General features: G+C 43.0%; 1 protein-coding gene across 1 annotated transcript in view; it reads right to left on the bottom strand.

Annotated features, from left to right (window-relative positions):
- The window catches only part of LOC126299372 (PI-PLC X domain-containing protein 1-like), an 86,278-nt gene that overhangs the window by 50,835 nt on the left and 13,799 nt on the right, over positions 1-21,644 (bottom strand). The window contains exon 3 of the mRNA XM_049991235.1: positions 18,915-19,146. Within this exon, the coding sequence (XP_049847192.1) occupies positions 18,915-19,146 (232 nt within the window). The remainder of the gene's footprint in view (positions 1-18,914; positions 19,147-21,644) is intronic.

The raw sequence follows: 21,644 nt of genomic DNA, 5'->3' as shown, positions 1-21,644 counted from the left end.
CGAACAGAAGCACACAGTTATAACCAATATCACCGACGTCGCTCTGTTGCAGAATTTTGGAACACGTTATACTCTCATTTCTGGAATCCGAATAGTTCCTCTGTAGGAATCAAAATGAGTTGCGCAAACAACGATCATGTCAAACCCAGCTCATTCCTCAACGGGGACGAGAAAGCAGTAGATGCCGGCACCCAGGTTAATGGCGCGTTTCTTGACCCCCAGAAGGGGTTCGATACAGTTTCAGAATTTCGCCCAATAAAGAAATCATAGGAGCGTGTGGAATATCAGTTTTTTGAGTGGCTTGATGAGTTCCCAACAAACAGAACACAGCATGTCATTCTTAAAGGAGATAAATCTTCAGACGTAAAAATAACTTTGGTCGTACCCCAAGAGAGTGACAGAGAATGATTACTTTCCACAATATAGGGTAAATGTACCATAGAGTGCGCGGTCCCAAAGAGAGCGCAGCTTGTGTTCCTGACAATTGACAAAACTGACGTAGTTGTGTTCAGAGTGGTATCAGAAACGCCTCGTAGAAGTTCTGTGAATAAATCCTGTGCTTCCGAAGTGAAACAGGTAAGAATCACTTTTCAGCTTTCTTAATGTGGTTCTGGTACTCTGTTGTGCAAGGTGTACACAAAATATACGACCAATAGTCTTTAAGTCTTGACTGCATTTTGAAAGGCTGGCTTTCAATCTACCATACTGCAACCAGATGTTATGCAAACGTGACGCGTTCTGTCATCTGTTGACTTCGCTTGAAATCATTGTTTCTGTACGAAAGAGCGCGCTATAACGTCCTCAAAGAGTGCGTGCATTCTCTTTAGGGTTGGTTGTTTGGTTGTTTGATTTGGAGGGAGGGGACCAAATCGGTCCCGTCGGATTAGGGGAGGGTGGGGAAGGAAGTTGGCCTTGCTCTTTCAAAGGAACCATCCCGGCATTTGCCCGAAGCCATTTAGGGAAATAACGGAAAAACTAAATCAGGATGGCCGGACGCGGGTTTGAACCGTCGTCCTCTCGAATGGGAGTCCAGTATGCTACACACTTCGCCACGCCGCTCGGGCTCTCTTTAGGGCACAACTGCAAATTTGTACCTCTTGAGTGCGTTGTGGAGTCCGAAGGATAGGTTTTGTTTCTGAATGATTTCAAAATAAGTACAAAAATCGGTCAGGAAGCACATCTAAACTGAAGAGCTGTTCAATGAGGCCAGACAATGAATTGAAAATGGCGAAAGCAAATAAAGGTTGCCGCTGCCCTTGGTACGAAGGAGTCTGCTTTAAGGAAAAGACTAAACGCTGTGAGTAGAGAACATAGATGTTGGCGTTTCCAGAAGACTGGATGCAGTGTATTAAAGAGAGGGAGATTGTTGCACGAACAGTGTTCTTTATTTGTGAGTGATATTGCGTTCATTTGTGGCATTTGCTAAATGCGTACTCTTTGGATATGTTTTGAATACTCTTAAGCGCAGGTGAACGAAAGAGTGCGCGGTTTCCGGTTTTTGAATTTTGAATTTTGGAAAGTTCGATAAACGTATTACCTCTCTGCTGCTATAGTTTTCTGAACATGTAGATTTTGTGTTAATAAATATAAACCGAAAATTATTTTCTTTTCCTATTGGTAATAACGAGATATTTACGGTTATTCCTTAACTGCGCGCTCTTCGGTATGATTCCCCTACACCCAAGGGAAAAAATCGCATCACCAAAAAGGAGTTGTGCGGCACAAACGAATGTTGGTAGGCGTGTTTCTACATCTGAAAGATGATGTTCATTCCAGTTTCGTGCCAGTCGCATGAGAGTAGCGCTAATAGCGCCACTATAAGGACGCAAATCAAATTTTATTTAAATACACTCCTTAACGGTCATGAGCATTAGTTACCTCTGAGAATGGACGTAGGGAATTGTTCTTCGAGAATGGCTTTAAGATGGCGAAGACGCCGTTCTCAGCACTTCGTTTGAAAGAGGCATGTAATAGTGCTACAAGGAGCTGGATGTTCCACCTGCGATATGCAGAAATGGGAATGTAGTCACTGTACATGATTGCCGCCAACGGTGGTCACGAGAACTAACGGTCGCAAGAAGACCGGGTTCGGGATGGCCACGTCGCACTGCAGAGAGGGAAGGCCATTGCGTTCGGCTTATGGCCCTGCCGCAGCGTACTACATCTGCAGCAACAATTTGAGCATCAATTAGCACCACAGTGACACAACGAACTGTTACAAATCTGTCACCAAGAACAGCTCCGAGCCAGCTGCCCTGTAGCGCGCATTCTGCTGATCCCAAACCACCGCTATTTGCGACTGCAGCGAGAGCCCATTCGAGGGAAGGGTGAAGTCTGGTGTGATTTCCGATGAAAGTTGGTTCTGACTCGGTGCCAGTGATGGCCGTGCGGTGATTAGAAGGAGGCCAGTTAATGGCCTGCAACCAATCTGTCTGGGTGTTAGACACACTGGACCTAAACCTAGAGTTACGGTCTGGGATACGATTTCGTATGACAGCAGAAGCACTCTCATGACTATCCCACGCACCCCAACTGCAAAACTGTATGTCAGTGTGGTGTTTCGATCTGTTGTTCTGCCATTCATGAAAAGCATTCTAGGAAGTGTTTTCCAACAGGATAACACTCTCCCACATACCGTATTGGTAACCCAATAAACTCTACAGTGTATCGACATGTTGCCTTGGCTTGCTCGATCGCGAGATCTGTTTCCAGTCGAGCATATATGAGACATCTACATCTTCATCTACATTTTTACTCCGCAAGCCACCCAACGGTGTGTGGCGGAGGGCACTTAACGTGCCACTATCATTACCTCCCTTTCCTGTTCCACTCGCGTATGGTTCGCGGGAAGAACGACTGCCGGGAAGCCTCCGTGCGCGCTCGAATCTCTCTAATTTTACATTCGTGATCTCCTTGGGAGGTATAAGTAGGGGGAAGCAATATATTCGATACCTCATCCAGAAACGCACCCTCACGAAACCTGGACAGCAAGCTACACCGCGATGCAGAGCGCCTCTCTTGCAAAGTCTGCCACTTGAGTTTGCTATACATCTCCGTAACACGCTTACCAAATAACCCTATGACGAAACGCGCCGCTCTTCTTTGGATCTTCTGTATCTCCTCTGTCAACCCGACCTGGTACCGATCCCCCACTGATGAGCAATACTCAAGTATAGGCCGAACGAGTGTTTTGTAAGCCACCTCCTTTGTTGATGGACTACATTTTCTAAGGACTCTCCCAATGAATCTCAACCTGGCACCCGCCTTACCAACAATTACTTATATGAACATTCCACTTCAAATCGATCCGTACGCATGCTCCCAGATATTTTACAGAAGTAACTGCTACCAGTGTTTGTTCCGCTATCATATAATCATACAATAAAGGATCCTTCTTTCAATGTATTCGTAATACATTACATTTGTCTATGTTAAGGGTCAGTTGCCACTCCCTGCACCAAGTGCCTATCCGCTGCAGATCTTCCTGCATTTCGCTGCAGTTTTCTAATGCTGCAACTTCTCTGTAGGCTATAGCATCATCCGCGAAAAGCAGCATGGAACTTCCGATATTATCTACTAGGTCATTTATATATATTGTGAAAAGCAATGGTCCCATAACACTCCCCTGTGGTGCGCCAGAGGTTACTTTAACGTCAGTAGACGTCTATCCATTGAGACTACAACTCAAGCGTCATCCACAACCAACATTAACCGTATCTGTATTGACCAAGTGCAACAGGCATGGAACTCCATCCCACAAACTGACATCTGGCACCTGTAGAGCATAATGCATGCACATTTGCTTGCTGGCATTCAACATTCAGGCGTTTACACCTGTTATTAATGTACCAGCATTTCACATTTGCAATGGCTTATCTCACACTTTGATTAACCTGTGACCTTGCAGTGTATATATATGACCTTGCGAACAATGTCGGAAACATCACGTGTCTGCTGACTGGTGATCTATAGGATATTGTGCAGCCGCAACGCTAAAATATTGTCGCTTGTTCCTCAGAGTGTGAAAATATTTTGTTGGCGCTCACCTACCGAGGGAGACATGATCAGCGCAATAAAATAAGAGATATCAGGGCACGTACGGAAAGATTTAAGTGTTCATTTTTCCCCCGCACTATTCGAGAGTGGAACGGTAGAGAAGACTTAAGTAATAGAACCCAGGACGTTGCCCTCGATGGTGAGTGTTCATCGGAGGTAAGGGTATCATCTGGAATGCCCCAGGGAAGTGTGGTAGGCCCGCTGTAGTTTTCTATCTACATAAATGATCTTTTGGATAGGGTGGATAGCAATGTGCGGCTGTTTGCTGACTATGCTTTGGTGTACGGGAAGGTGTCGTCGTTGAGTGACTGTAGGAGGATACAAGATGACTTGGACAGGATTTGTGATTGGTGTAAAGAATGGCAGCTAACTCTAAATAAAAATAAATATAAATTGATGCAGATGAATAGGAAAAAGAATCCCGTAATGTTTGAATACTCCATTAGTAGTGTAGCGCTTGACACAGTCACGTCGATTAAATATTTGGGCGTAACATTGCAGAGCGATATGAAGTGGGACAAGCATGTAATGGCAGTTGTGGGGAAGGCGGATAGTCGTCTTCGGTTCATTGGTAGTATTTTGGGAAGATGTGGTTCATCTGTAAAGGAGACCGCTTATAAAACACTAATACGACATATTCTTGAGTACTGCTCGAGCGTTTGGGATCCCTATCAGGTCGGATTGAGGGAAGACATGGAAGCAATTCAGAGGCGATCTCCTAGATTTGTTACTGGTAGGTTTGATCATCACGCGAATGTTACGGAAATGCTTCAGGAACACGGGTGGGAGTCTCTAGAGGAAAGGAGGCGTTCTTTTCGTGAATCACTACTGAGGAAATTTAGAAAACCAGAATTTTAGGCTCGCTGCAGTACAATTTTGCTGCCGCCAACTTACATTTCTCGGAAAGACCACAAAGATAAGATAGAGAGATTAGGGCTCGTACAGAGGCATATAGGCAGTCATTTTTCCCTCGTTTTGTTTGGGAGTGGAACACGGAGAGAAGATGCTAGTTGTGGTACGAGGTACCCTCCGCCACGCACCGTATGGTGGACTGCGGAGTATGTATGTAGATGTAGCTTAAAAGTGGATCTATGAACTCTCTGCCAAGCTCTTAATTGTGAATTGCAGAGTAATCATGTAGATGTACAAGAATAGGCCGAAACAGTATTATTACTTGACTGCAGAACAGTCACTGGAAGCAGTCACGTCCATTAAATAACTGGAAGCATGCGTAGAGTGAGATTTAAAGCGGAATGACCACTTACAACTAATCTCAGGAACGACATACACCAGACTGACATTCATCTACAGAATCGCCAGGTCACTTGTAGACCACCCGCTATGAAGGTAGCTTACAAAACCCTCATTCGACCGATACTCGAATATTGCTCGTCAGTTGGAGACACATACCACATAAAGATTGATAGAGAAAAATGAGAAGATTCAAAGAAGGGCTGCGCCTTTCGTCAAAGGTTCGTTTATTAAGCGCGGAAGCTTGACGGAGATGCTAATCCAGCTCCAGTGGCAGACACTACAAGAGAGACTCTGTGCATAACGATGCGATTTAGAACTTATATTCCGGATGCGTACGTCCCTAGAAGAGTCAACCAATGTATTGCTTTCCGCTACGTTTATCTTGCGGAAAGACTATGACAGGAAATCAGAGAGATTCGAACTCACACAGGCTTACCAGTAATCATGCTTCTCGCACCATCTGCGACTGGAGCAGGAAATGGTAAGTGACAGTAGGACACTAAGTCCCTCCACCATACACCATCAGGTGAGCTGCGGAGTATAGATGTAGATGCAGATACGCCGAAACTTGCAGGTAACTAAGCTTCCCACCTCTATGGTGGGAATGTACTCAGTTATAGGAACAAAACTTTCTTTAGGACAGACTGTAATAGAGGTGTCAGAGAAGAAAGTCAGTCGGGTGTTTACACTACTGGCCATTAAAATTGCTACACCACGAAGACGACGTGCTACAGACGCGAAATTTAACCGACAAGAAGAAGATGCTGTGATATGCAAATGATTAGCTTTTCAGAGCATTCACACAAGGTTGGCGCCGGTGGCAACACCTGCAACGTGTTAACATAAGGAAAGTTTCCAACCGATTTCTCATACACAAACAGCAGTTGACTGGCGTTGTCTGGTGAAACGTTGTTGTGATGCCTCGTGTAAGGAGAAGAAATGCGTACCATCAGGTTTCCGACTTTGAAGAAGGTCGGATTGTAGCCTCTCGCGATTGCGGTTTATCGTATCACGACATTGCTGCTCGCGTTGGTCGAGATCCAATGACTGTAAGCAGAATATGGAATCGGTGGGTTCAGGAGGGTAATACGGAACGCCGTGCTGGATCCCAACGGCCTTGTATCACTAGTGGTGGTGGTGGTGGTTAATGTTTAACGTCCCGTCGACAACGAGGTCATTAGAGACGGAGCGCATGCTCGGGTTAGGGAAGGATTGGGAAGGAAATCGGGCGTGCCCTTTCAAAGGAACCATCCCGGCATTTGCCTGAAACGATTTAGGGAAATCACGGAAAACCTAAATCAGGATGGCCGGAGACGGGATTCAACCGTCGTCCTCCCGAATGCGAGTCCAGTGTGGTAACCACTGCGCCACCTCGCTCGGTGCGTATCACTAGCAGTCGAGATGACAGGCATCTTATCCGTATGGCTGTAACGGATCGTGCAGCCACGTCTCGATCCCTTAGTCAACAGATGGGGACGTTTGCAAGACAACAACCATCTGCACGAACAGTTCGACGACGTTTGCAGCAGCATGGACTGTCAGCTCGGAGACCATGGCTGCGGTTACCCTTGAGACGCTGCATCACAGACAGGGGCGCCTTCGATGGTGTACTCAACGACGAACCTGGGTGCACGAATGGCAAAACGTCATGTTTTCGGATGAATCTAGGTTCTGTTGACAGCATCATGAAGGTCTCATTCGTGTTTGGCGACATCGCGGTGAACTCACATTGGAAGCATGTATTCGTCATCGCCATACTGGTGCATCACCTGGCGTGATGGTATGAGATGCCATTGGTTACACGTCTCGGTCACCTCTTCTTCGCATTGACGGCACCTTGAACAGTGGAAGTTACATTTCAGATGTGTTACGACCCGTGGCTCTACCCTTCATTCGATCGCTGCGAACCCCTACATTTCAGCAGAATAATGCACGACCACATGTTGCATGTCCTGTACGGACCTTTCTGGATACAGAAAATGTTCGACTGCTGCCCTGGCGAGCACATTCTCCAGATCTCTCACCAATTGAAAATGTCTGGTCAATGGTGGTCGAGCAACTGGCTCGTCACAACACGCCAGTCACTACTCTTGACGAACTGTGTTATCGTGTTAAAGCTTCATGGGCAGCTGTACCTGTACACGTCATCCAAGCTCTGTTTGACTCAATGCCCATGGGTATCAAGGCCGTTATTACGACCCGATATGGTTGTTGTGGGTACTGATTTCTCAGTATCTATGCACCCAAATTGCGTGAAAATATAATCACATGTCAGTTCTAGTATAATATATTTGTCCAATCAATAGCCGTTTATCATCTGCATTTCTTCTTAGTGTAGCAATTTTTATGGCCAGTAGTGTATTTTAGTTGTTGAATGTCAGGATGGCGAAAAAATTTCCTTGGAGTGCAATCGATTGCAAATGGAGTCTTCAGCCACTTCAAGAAGAGTACGCAACGTCTCTATCCAGCGCTTGTAGGAGCTGGCAGCAACCATATCTTTTATTAAGTCTTTCATTTCTGTGGAAGAATCTTTCCGTTCCGTTATCTTTCTCAAAATGTGTCTTTGGTTCATATCTTATTTTAATACACGATGTGATTTGATCTCTGCCCCTTTCGACATTTTGTTCTAACTACTTGATTATGCTTGCGTCTGGAACAGGACATCGGATAGGAAATGTTTGGGATTGAAACATCTTAATGATTGAATTGACAGAACAGTGTTTCAATGGTCGGTCCCAGCTTTTGAGGGGAAATTCATAAGTTAAGTCATGAAACTACTGACTGACATCGGAAAAGGCGAGTACATTTTTGGTACAAGCAACTTGGCACCTTGATACAGTTAGCGGGGTATGAAATGATCTGTGTTGGGCGCGAGTTGGTACAGTGTGGCTAGATGATGGTGGTGAGAACAGTCTACAGGCTATTACTGACTTTAGCTAGACTGTGTCAACTGACAGAATATGATCCATGAAATTTTGCACATTAAGTGTGGTCACAGAGCATGGCAAGTATTTACACCGACATAGTTTTTGTCCCATGCTTATTAGTTCTCTGTAGCTGTAAGCATCATGCAACGGGACATCTTCCTCTAGCATAACTTTTACTCAACAGTAGTTGTCGAAACCACTAGTATTTTTTCGAATTTTGGACAGGTCAACATTATCTCAGTTGCTGTTCTGAAAACTTTCATATATTTTTATACGCAGTATCTTATGAAAAAGAATTACTTTATAAAATATTTCAGTTTGGATGTTATAATCAATAAGTACTAGTTGTGAATGTTCAGTTAATTTTTTTTAGAAACATTTGAAATTACGAAATGTTTGCAGACTTAAAATTTCTATTATTAATTACGCAATCCTGTACTGTTTTCTATGTAGATTTCTAGATTCATGTATCAAATAATAACCGAAATTAATAATGTGACGAAAACTAGTAGGAATTCATTTGTTAAGAAAAATTGTAGACCCTTTGGAATGTTGTTACATCCGGGGAGTGTGAGAGTCGTAAGCTTGCTTCTGATGTGTTCGGACGTATGTTTGTGTAATAGGTAAGAACAATGTAATTTAGGCTTTGTTAATGTGAAAAATCGAAATACTGTATGCTATATTATACTGTGAGAAAATCAGTGGAAAGTATATTTACGAAAAAAATTCTGCAACAACAATCATCCAATATATTTGGTTCAAACCAACCGCGAGGACTCAATCTTAAATTTTCAGCTTCAAGACTAAGACCCCTAGACAAGAACTGGAGCCATCTCAACATGACAAGCAAATAAACTTGAAAGTTTATTGTAATCTTCGCTCCTCTCAAATGTTCATAACAGCATAACAGTCTTTGCTTATTAATCACTTCGACTGGGCACTGTTTAATGTGGACAATAGATGCAAGAAGGAAGGAGGGGGGAGATTACAATTGGAATTTCATTTTATTACGTTGCTTTTTATCTGTGGGATGTTCCATTTTTCTATTTATTTTTGATTTTAAACGAGAGGAAATTGAAGGGGCACAGAGAGGAACGGCGGATAAACGACGACTGGCACTATGTTTTATCATCATCCTGATGAACGATTTCTCACGTTAATTACACTTACCAAAATGTGTATGGAAAATAAATTGTTAACCAGGACACGAAGAAAGACCTGTGAATAATCAATCTTATGGCAATATTTTCCAAACGACTGTCATCCAGCACTGCGAAAGCGGCTAGCCTCTGCTGATTTAGATTTACACGAATGTGACACGAAGGTTCCGAGTCATCGGTGACTAATGTGTGAAGCAGAATGTACTTATGTAGGAAACGTAAGTTGTAAGAAAGAAACCTGTCTCAATTCATATCTCCTGAACTTATTCGCTAAATTTTCCATTAAAATAATTGCAAGTTTTTCTTTTGAGATGTCCTTGAAAATCTTAACAATATGAAGGAGCTTCTGTCTCGCTGGCTAGCTTAAATTTAAACTACAGCTGAGTTCCTCAGTTCTGTATCAGTGACCCATGGATGTTTTCAGAAGATTGTTTAAATGGTACCGGAATTACATACATCTCGAAGAAAATCTTATCGTTTATCGAGCTCATATTATTTCGGAAAACAAATGAACATGTTATCACTAAGGACATGAAGCTTCCATTTTTATAGCGCACGCCGAATTAGGCTTTCATGTACACAGCGCAGTGTGGGACGTAATGTTCTGACGTATTGGATACGTACAGCAACGACAGCATGCATCGTTACGGCGTCCTACAGTAATTCGTAGAATGTTGGTGAAAATGCTTAACTGTCTACACTAGTGTCGGCGGGAAATTTCTTCGATATTCCAAAAAGAGATGTTGGTGGAGAAGTCAAGAATCGCAGTGAAAATGATTACTCTGGACTGATTAAGCAAGAAGGACGGTAGGTCAGTAGTTGTTCAGTAAGAGATTCTCAGAAATAGTTATGGAAATTATTTCATATTGCTAAAACGTATAGTTTGCACACTAGATCCATGAACTTATAGAATGGACAGAGGAATGATCACAAGCTGATGAACATTCCATAGCGAATTACGTGGTGTGGATACAGAGTGTTGTTCTTTTATGACGGATAGAGTGTATATTGCCACTCCACGGATTGCCCCTAATTATAATGATTAGTGGTAATTTTACGCGTCCCTCCCAAGATGAGATCTCTCCAGGTAAATGTCAGTGTTTGTCTCCCGTCAGTTCTACGGGTCTCTGATGAGGTCGTTATCGACAGTACGCTAGCCCCTCATCTTCCTACGGTTTCACATGTGTAGTTTTGGATGTCCCTAGGGATGTGTGACAGCACCAGTACCTTTTATAAACGAATTAGCGGATGGTTTTAGTTACAACAAGAGACGCATACCGGCTACGCATGGGTGTACTAGGTATCTACAGACGGAAGCCTTGTCTGGCGTAAGGGTAATACACTGAAGCGCCAAAGAAATTGGTATAGGCATGCGTATTCAAATACAGAGATATGTAAACAGGCAGAATACGGCGCTGTGGTCGGCAACATCTATATAAAACAACAACTATATGGCACAGTTGTTAGATCGGTTACTGCTGCTACAATGGTAGGTTATCAGGCTTTAAGTGAGTTTGAACGTGGTCGCCGCGCGAGATAGACTTGCGGTTTAGGGCGCCTTGCCACGGTTAGCGCGGCTGCTCCCGTCGGAGGTTCGAGTCCTCCCTCGAGCATGGGTGTGTGTGTTGTCCTTAGTGTAAGTTACTTTAAGCTAGATTAAGTAGTGTGTAAGCCTAGGGACCGATGACCTCAGCAGGTTCCGTAGGAACTTACTACAAATTTCCAAAAAAAATTTTTAACGTCATGTTATAGCTGGCGCACGAGCGATGGGACACAATATCTCCGAGATAGCGATGAAGTGGGCATTTTCCGGTACGATCATTTCACGAGTGTACCGCGAATATCAGTAATCTGGTAAAACATCAAATCTCCGACATCGCTGCGCCCGAAAACGACCCTGCAAGAACGGGACCAACGGCGACTGAAGAGAATCGTTCGACGTGACAGAAGTGCAACCCTTCCGCAAATCGGTGCAGTTTTCACTTCTGGACCATCAACAAGTGTCAACGTGCGAACCATTCAACGAAAAATCATCGATATGGGCTTTCGGAGCCGAAGGCCCTCTCGTGTACCGTTCATAATTGCACGACATATAGCTTTACGCCTTGCCTTTGCCTGTCAACACCGACATTGGACTATTGATGACTGGAAACATGTTGCCTGGTCGGACTAGTCTAGCGGATGGATGTATACGGCTATGGAGACAACCTCATGAATCCATGTCAACGGAGGACTGTTTAAGCTGGTGGAGGCTCTGTATTGATGTGGGGCGTGCGCGGTTAGAGTGATATGGAACCCCTGATATGTCTAGATATGACTCTGACAGGTGCCACGGGCTCCCCACGTCGGAGGTTCGGGTCCTCCCTCGGGCATGGGTGTTTGTGTTGTCCATCGCGTAAGATAGTTTACGTTACATTAAGTAGTGTGTAGGCTCAGGGACCGATGACCTCAGCAGTTTGGTCCCATAAGACCTTACCACAAATTTCAAATTTTTCAGGTGGCACGTACGTAAGCATCCTGCCTCATCACCTGCATCCATTGACGTCCATTGTGGCCGCGCGGGATTAGCCGAGCGGCCTGGGGCGCTGCAGTCATGGACTGTGCGGCTGGTTCCGTCTGAGGTTCGAGTCCTCCCTCGGGCATGGGTGTGTGTGTTTGTTCTTAGGATAACTGGCCTGAGTGGCCGAGCGGTTCTAGGCGCTACAGCCTGGAACCGAGCGACCGCTGCGGTCGCAGTTTCGAATCCTGACTCTGGTATGGGTGTGTGTGATGTCCTTAGGTTAGTTAGGTTTAAGTAGTTCTAAGTTCTAGGGGACTGATGACCTAAGATGTTAAGTCCGATAGTGCTCAGAGTCATTTGAACCATTTTTCACCTCCATTGTACATTCCGACGGACTCGGGAAGTTCCTGCAGGACAATGCGGCACCTCACACATCCAGAATTGCTTCAGAGTGGTTCCAGGAACACTCTCCTGAGTTTAATCACTTCCGCTAGCCACCAAACTCCCTAGACATGAACATTATTGAGCATATCTGGGATGCCTTGCAACGTGCTGTTCAGAAGACATCTCCACACCCTCGTACTCTTACGTATTTATGGACAGCCCTGCAGGATTCATGGTGTCAGTTCCCTCCAGCACTACTTCAGACATTAGTCAAGTCCATCCCACGTCGTGTTGCGGAACTTCTGCGTGCTCGCGGGGCCCTACACGATATTGGGCTGGTGTAAGAGTTTCTTTGACTCTTCAGTGTAGATTATACAGGGTGTTACAAAAAGATACGGCCAAACTTTCAGGAAACATTCCTCACCCACAAAGAAAGAAAATATGTTATGTGGACATGTTTCCGGAAACGCTTACTTTCCATGTTAGAGCTCATTTTATTACTTATCTTCAAATCACATTAATCATGGAATGGAAACACACAGCAACAGAACGTACCAGCGTGACTTCAAAAACTTTGTTCCAGGAAATGTTCAAAATGTCCTCCGTTAGCAAGGATACATGCATCCACCCTCCGTCGCATGTAATCCCTGATGCGCTGATGCAGCCCTGGAGAATGGCGTATTGTATCACAGCCTCCACAATACGAGCACGAAGAGTGTCTACATTTGGTACGGGGGTTGCGTAGACAAGAGCTTTCAAATGCCCTCATAAATGAAAGTCAAGAGGGTTGAGGTCAGGAGAGCGTGGATTCCATGGAATTGGTCCGCCTTTACCAATCCATTGGTCACCGAATCTGTTGTTGAGAAGCGTACGAACACTTCGACTGAAATGTGCAGGAGCTCCATCGTACATGAACCACATGTTGCGTCGTACTTGTAAAGGCACATGTTCTAGCAGCACAGGTAGAGTATCCCGTATGAAATCATGATAACGTGCTCCATTGAACGTAGGTGGAAGAACATGGGGCCCAATCAAGACATCACCAACAATGCCGGCCCAAACGTTCACAGAAAATCTGTGTTGATGACGTGATTGCACAATTGCGTGCGGATTCTCGTCAGCCCACACATGTTGATTGTGAAAATTTACAATTTGATCACGTTGGAATGAAGCCTCATCCGTAAAGAGAACATTTGCACTGAAATTAGGGTTCACACATTGTTGGATGAACTATTCGCAGAAGTGTACCCGTGGAGGCCAATCAGCTGCTGATAGTACTTGCACACGCTGTACATGGTACGGAAACAACTGGTTCTCCCGTAGCACTCTCCATACAGTGACGTGGTCAACGTTACCTTTTACAGCAGGAACTTCTCCGACGCTGACATTAGGGTTATCGTCAACTGCACGAAAAATTGCCTCGTCCATTGCAGGTGTCCGCGTCGTTCTAGGTCTTCCCCAGTCGCGAGTCATAGGCTGGAATGTTCCGTGCTCCCTAAGGCGCCGATCTATTGCTTCGAACGTCTTCCTGTCGGGACACCTCCGTTCTGGAAATTTGTCTCGATACAAACGTACCGCACCACGGCTATTGCCCCTTGCTAATCCATACATCAAATGGGCATCTGCCAACTCCGCATTTGTAAAGACTGCAAAACCACGTTAGTGATGATCACTAATCTGTTGATGCTACGTACTGATGTGCTTGATGGTAGTACTGTAGAGCAATGAGTCGCATGTCAACACAAGCTCCGAAGTCAACATTACCTTCCTTCAATTGGGCCAACCGGCCGTGAATCGAGGAAGTACAATACATACTGACGAAACTAAAATGAGCTCTGACATGGAAATTGAGCGTTTCCGGACACATGTCCACATAACATCTTTTCTTTATTTGTATCTGAGGAATGTTTGGCCGTACCTTTTTTGTAGCACCCTGAATACACAGACTCTCTTCGTGAACCAGTCTGTCTGCTACTGAAAACCGTACCAGAATGCTACAGCATTTCCTGAGAGTAACCTTCAGATACAAAGAGAAAAATGAGACAGTGTAATTTAGTAATATATACTTGCATAGCGCTCAGAATTTTGGCGAACGACGTGGCCTTCTGCGAAGAAGCGTTACCCGAAAAGAATCTGATCCCATCAAATTAGATCTTGACAAAATATTTCCCTGGTGGAAAAAATTGGATACTAGAAAACAAACAAACACCATCAAAACAAGCCTTCAAGGCCCAACTATACGGACTGGCTGCCGTGTTATCCTCAGCCCTTAGGCGTCAGGGGATGGGGATGCGGAGGGGCATGTGGTCAGCACACTGCTCTCCACGCAGTTGTCAGTTTCTGTGACCGGTGCCACTACTTCCCGATCAAGTATTTCCTCAACTGGCCTCGCAAGGGCTGAGTGTACCGGCTCTCAATACAGAGAAATGCAAATATGTGCCCTCCACGAGACGTATGGAGCTGGTAGCCTTTGACTACAGCATTAATTAGTCTCAACTGGAGTCAATCATCTAAATGCCTAACTAACGACATACGAGAATATGAAATCACGCGATGGTATGGTCTCAGTAGCAGATGAAGTAGATGGTATGCTTCATTTTATTGGTATGACGCTGGGAAAATACCTTTTTATGTACAAAAATATGTACGTTTATGCAGCCTATGCTTGAGTACAGTTGAAGTGTATCGGACTGGGGTAACAGGAGCATCTATTTCGTAGGAAGAAATATGTAGCAAACGGTCATCGGCTTCTTTGCAATACGTGAGAGTGTAACAGTAATATAAAATATTTTCTAATTGTAGAGACTTTAAGGAAGACGCTTAACATCCGAGAATCGGTTTTCACGGCGTAATCAATACTGACCTTACGGCTTATCTTAGAAGAAAGATTAAGGAAAGGCAAACCTACGTTTCTAGCATTTGTAGACTTCGAGAAAGCTTTTGACAATGTTGACTGGAATACTCTCTTTCAAATTCTGAAGGTGTCAGGGGTAAAATACAGGGAGCGAAAAGCTATTTACAATTTGTACAGAAACCAGATGGCAGTTATAAGAGTCGACGGGCATGAAAGGGAAGCAGTGGTTGGGAAGGGAGTGAGACAGGGTTGTAGCCTCTTCCCGATGCTATTCAATCTGTAAATTGAGCAAGCAGTAAAGAAAACGAGAGAAAAGTTCGGAGTAGGTATTAAAATCCATGGAGAAACTTTGAGGTTCGCCGATGACATTGTAATTCTGCCAGAGATAGCAAAGGACTTGGAAGAACAGTTGAACGGAATGGACAGTGTCTTGAAAGGAGGGTATACGATGTGCATCAACAAAAGCAAAACGAGGATAATGGAATGTAGTCGAATTAAGTCGGGTGATGCTGCGGGAATTAGATTAGGAAATGAGACACTTAAAGTAGTAACGGAGTTTTGCTACTTGGGGAGCAAAGTAACTGACTATGGTCGAATTAGAGAGGATATAAAATGTAGACTGGCAATGGCAAGGAAAGCGTTTCTGAAGAAGAGGAATTTGTTAACATCGAGTATTGATTTAAGTGTCAGGAAGTCGTTTCTGGAAGTATTTGTGTGGAGTTTAGCCATGTATGGAAGTGAAACATGGACGATAAATAGTTTAGTCAAGAAGAGAATAGAAGCTATTGAAATGTGGTGCTACAGAAGAATGCAGAAGATTAGATGGGTAGATCACATAACTAATGAGGAGGTATTGAATCGAATTGGGGAGGAGTTTGTGGCACGACTTGACTAGAAGAAGGGATCAGTTGGTAGGACATGTTCTGAGGCATCAAGGGATCACGAATTTAGCACTGGTGGGCAGCATGGAGGGTAAAAATCGTAGAGGGAGACCAAGAGATGAATACACTAAACAGATTCAGAAGGATGTAAGCTGCAGTAGGTACTGGGAGATGAACAGGCTTGCATGGAGTAGCATGGAGAGCTGCATCAAACCAGTCTCAGGACTGAAGAGCACAACAACAACAACAATCTGCGAAACCTGTTCAGCCACGGACTTAGCGCTGTCGAAGAGACAGCTATGAAGATAAATTTAGACTAATAATAGCTCTTACAGTTACATACACAAAATCCTTTCTTTTTTGTTGGTAGAGCCATATTACATGACTTCGAACTATTTAGGTTTGCAGTCAGCCAGGCTAGCGTTGTTATTTTCTTCCGTGATATTTCGACAATTTTGCGAGTGGAAGAAAACGACAACATTGATTCGGCTGCATACCAAGAAACCTGGTAATCATCTATGTTGCCGAAAATTCCTGCATATTTACACCGTATAATGTTGCATTGAAAAGTTCCTTTCTTCATTCACTTTATACTGATTTTCAGAATAAAAATGCAGACGTAAAACTTGTACACTCCTTCACATACATGGCATGCAATTTCTGAAGTACAGTGATGTAGTCTGTGATGATTTTAGAATAAGCTCTTTCGAAAACTATCAGATACGTTCAAAAAGAAAGTTACTTTTAAGTATTCTACACCCAAATCTTTTAATTTTACATACGGCATGGCCACAACGTAGATGGTGCTCAACACGAAGAAGTAAACGAAGACATTTGAAAAAATACCGTTTTTTACTAATTGATATTTTATTTTATTTATTGATATTCTCAGACCCGTCAGCTTTGATATGATCAGATTTTAATGTAATTGATATTACAACTCCTGCATTGAGCCGAATTATCTGATAAAATGTTTTGCCATATTTAAAGGGAGACGAATTAATTTGTTAAAGTTGTCAGCTTCTTTACATAAGTTATTCGATATAGCGGCTAAAAGTAGCGGTCTATTACAGAACCTATGATAGTGAAACTGCATTGGTGGAAAAAATTATGGAATCTTGTAAATGAAACGATTTTCATTTCGAAAATCTGACTTACCAAATATCCGTAGCTTTGTATCACTTCTAGATGGAAATTTCTTTTTTGTTCTCATCAAGAATTTTCCTCTAATAAAAAGTCTTGTACAAAAGTATCTGTTGGCCGATTGAGTCGTAGTATCATTGAAATAAGAAAAATATTTCCTTTCGCCTGAGCGTATTGTTGAACATATTGCTAGGAATGTTGACACTCCTTTTGATGTGTTTACAAGAAAAAATCCACACTAGTTAGAGCGAAAGATCAGTTGATAACCACATACTTTACACTGCATGTAAATAATCAGCAGCAATTATTTAAACTATACCTTATGTCCCGAAACGATTAATATCAAGCAGATTTATTTACTTTTCTTTTTAAGGAATTATTTCGCCTGACAAAAATTACAATTTTCATGCACTCTGTTGCATCTAATCACACAGCTTTAGAAGGTTAAAACTGCAATACGCGTAGTGAAAGATGATGTTTGATTTATGGGACGCTCAACTGCACGGTCATCAGCGCCGGTACAAAGTCTCAGTTTTTACACAGTCCAACCTAACCACTGCCACGAATGATGATGATGATGAAAGGATGAGGACAACACAAACAACCAGTCCCCGGGCAGAGAAATACCTCAACCCGGCCGGGACTCGAACCCGGGACCAGAGACAGCAACGCTAGCCACTAGACGACGAACTGCAGACGCGTAGTCAACGATCAATACTAATTAGTAATGGTCACAAGAGCGAGAAATAATAGGGAAAGCTTAGCAGATAGAAAAAAAAAAGAAACAGCAATAGATATGGATGACGAGAGCATGGGCTGTGGTGACAGTATGACAGGTACTGATTGTCTTTTGTACTTAATGGAGGCAACTCGAATATACGAAGAAGGGAGTTTGAATCGCCTCTTTAATGCACAGTAGATTTGGATGCGATGGAGGTTACTAGCTAGTTTGTTTCACACTCGTATGGCTGAAATAGAGGAGATGGAGATAGATTTAGTGTTGTGCGAATAGCTTCAGCCAAAATGCTGAATGATCAGACCTTTTATTGCAGACATGCAATGTTGATAGGTATTTGGTACCCGAGGAGAGATACTGAGGATATCAAGGACCAATAAATCTATGAAGAAAGGAGACTGTGTGAAAATCAAGCCGGTTAACCTACCGAATCGACTGCCACAGAACAAAGGCAGGACTCAGATAGTCAAAGAACCTTATGTAAAAGGATTTGTCCTCAGCACAACATGGCAACTCTGATTGGAAGTGGCGTAACATTACACATCAGAGGTCAACGGACCACCGACGCACATGGGTCCCATAGACCGTTACTGAATTAAGTGCTCGCCTCGACTTACGACTAGGAAACGAATTGTGATGCACCGACTCTTCGTTAGAATGTGCTTGTCGAAACGTAGCACATACTCCACAGTCAGTGTACCGGGAAGGTTTACTGTATCAGATAAGATACACAATAATATTTAACTTCTGTACACGTTGCAGTTAAGCTAACACAACTGAACGACTTATTGCTTAACATAAAGCAAAATAATTTCTGACTAATAGTTAACATACTTCATCTTATTGTATTCTGAGTCATTTAATTATAGTCATTTAACTATATCTCTTTGTCGTTGACATAAGGATAGAATTACATGAAACGGTACAGCATCGCTCAAAGTAGCCGCAGTGGCTTCGAAACATCACTACAGGGAAAGATAGTCACTCATGCACGCACACAGAGAAGTTATGTACATTACCTGTGATCGCCCATCCAGGTAGGACGGATTTTAATGCAGTTATCGTACAGTAATTCGTCATTTTTGTTGTAGGCGGCAATCCAGAAGGGCATACAAGCGTCTCCTGGAACAGGCTTCTCTTTGGACCCCTTCTTCCAGCCGTTAGGATACTGGTCGCGAGGTAGACTGACATTTGTGCGGTAGTAGCCACTTGGGTAGTCTGAAGGATTAATGCGGACGAGTGGTGCTGATCCTGAAATTGCATATTTACAAAAAGTGAAATTTAGTCACATTCTGTTTCATATTTCACGTGTTATGAGGCTTTGAAACTAAAATTCATTGTGTATATTTGTTTTCTTCTGGGCTCCCCTCACTTGTATGGCGACATTGAACATTCGAAAGCAGCTTCCTTGTAATGCGAGCTTGAAGCATGATATTGTTCCACGATATTACATTTCATTTGTTTGTAAGAAGAGTAAAAACATGATACTGAGATTTATTTGTGGTTTTTACTGACAGTAATAGTCCGTAGGGCAAGACGGTAAGAGTTCTTAACATGTAAATAAGAGTAATATTCGCACAACTCATTTCTGAAATAAGATGGACGCATAGTTTTCTGTGACGCTATGCTTTTACTTCTTCAGTTGTAAAAATGTTCTTGGCATTCAGGTATGGTGTAACAGCCACAGAACAAAATAAATTACCCAACCTTCTGGAGCTTAATTATTTACTGTTTTCTGAAAACAAGCTATTTTATGTGTCTAAAATAAGTCTTAGATACAATACATTCAATACTCTAAATATGCTCTACACGATTTATTCTTCTTATTTTTTCTTAATTCTTATATATAGTTACTTGTCCAACTACGTCATATACGATGACCAACCTTCTTCACTCAATTCGTTCACAATTAAGAGTTTAAAGATGAACTCGTACTCAAATGTGTACACATAAAATTCGAAGGTAAAGTAAATGACCTAATAATCACAAAGTAAATCTGAATTGTTAAATGATGCGACTACAAGACCAGTGAGCAGTTCACCTTTTCCATTATTCATCGCTTATTCGAGACAATTATTATAATGATGGAAGGTTTTCACTTGCTTCCTTGTTCTGTTTCGTCTGTTCCAAAGGCATACTGCAAAATCTTATCTAGGGAAATGGTTTTTATTGCAGGCTTGTCGTAATGAAATTGGAAAATATTGTTACCAATGCAAGTAAAAATTTACGAACTTACTTGCATTAGTTTTCAACATCATTCTTTTCACTAAAATTTTGCCTAAATAATTTTGATTGTCGAGACAATATTTTTAATCAACAAATGTTCAAAATGGTTCAAATGGCTCTGAGCACTATGGGACTCAACATCTTAGGTCATAAGTCCCCTAGAACTTAGAACTACTTAAACCTAACTAACCTAAGGACATCACACACACCCATGCCCGAGGCAGGATTCGAACCTGCGACCGTAGCAGCCCCGCGGCTCCGGACTGCAGCGCCAGAACCGTACGGCCACCGCGGCCGGCAACAACAAATGTCAGATGGGACATGTTTTCTGTGACTACACTGCATTGTGCTAGCAGCTGTAGCGCCATCGATAAAAACTAGACTACTTCTTTAACGTTGGAACTGTGAATCATACGTTCGACTGACAACTACGTTTCTGGCATAACGTTTGGCTCCCAGAACGTACAGAATGTATAAGAACTGCCTCTAAAATCTCTGGAGCCAAATTATTCACACCAAAACAAGAAAAAAGCGAATAAAGATATACATTTGAAAATTTCTCCATTTCGATTTATCAGTGAAAGCATATTTCACAACATTCTCAAACCAGAAATTCCCAACAACGTAAAATGTCCTCCACTTGCTTTCACATGCGAGCGCATTTACACAGTATTTAGCGTCAGGTGAAAATCTTCGTGGCACGATTTAAGTAAAACATCAGTAGCAATTTCAAGATTAACCTGTGCACTGTGCAGATGATTGTCTGATAGGCTCATAGACTCTCTTACAGACCTGGCACATGTAGAAGCATGTCGTTTATGCATGCTGGGACTACAGCATATTTCAGTCAAATAGTTCGAGATTCTCTGGACGATATCCACCACGACGGATGGATAAGAGCATTTCCATGACTTGCACGTTCATTCACCCAACTGCAGTCCTTCCCAACTGCAGTCCTTGGCAATATTGTCTATGAAGCCACATAAAACTGGTTTATGTAACAGTTGTATCTAATGTTCAGACGCTTCATCAGTTTACGACGGGAGTCTGCAAAACCGTTCAATACTATCTGGGGTTGTTTGAAATGATGAGACTGTCCATGATCCGGTGGGTGCTTCAGCTTGAGTGCGCAGCAGCAAATGGATGTTTTGAGCATTTATTGTGAGTTTCTCACTTGAGAACATCGCAAAATGTCCCTTCATTGACAACTCAAAGAGCAAATAGCTCCAGATATATGTTTATATTAACTTTCTTCTAGTTTGATGTAAATGATCCGCACCCAATGCTTATAAACATATTTCTGTTATAAAGCGTATGTTTTGACTCTGTAGTGTGGTGTGGATGAAAACTGCGTGGTCTACGGTCTACCTTTTGAGCCGTCCATGTGTGTCCCACGGACATACGTCGATTTTCAAACTGTCAGTCCTTCCATTCTGCCAGATGCGCAATGTAGTCTCTGCGGAAATTCGAAAAACAGCTGAGAAGTACAGGTAGATTCAAGCTTCGGGTCGTTCCGTAGTGCG

Source organism: Schistocerca gregaria, chromosome X (assembly GCF_023897955.1).
Source record: "Schistocerca gregaria isolate iqSchGreg1 chromosome X, iqSchGreg1.2, whole genome shotgun sequence".
NCBI classification, from domain to species: domain Eukaryota; kingdom Metazoa; phylum Arthropoda; class Insecta; order Orthoptera; family Acrididae; genus Schistocerca; species Schistocerca gregaria.
This window is presented reverse-complemented; position numbering and strand designations above follow the sequence as displayed.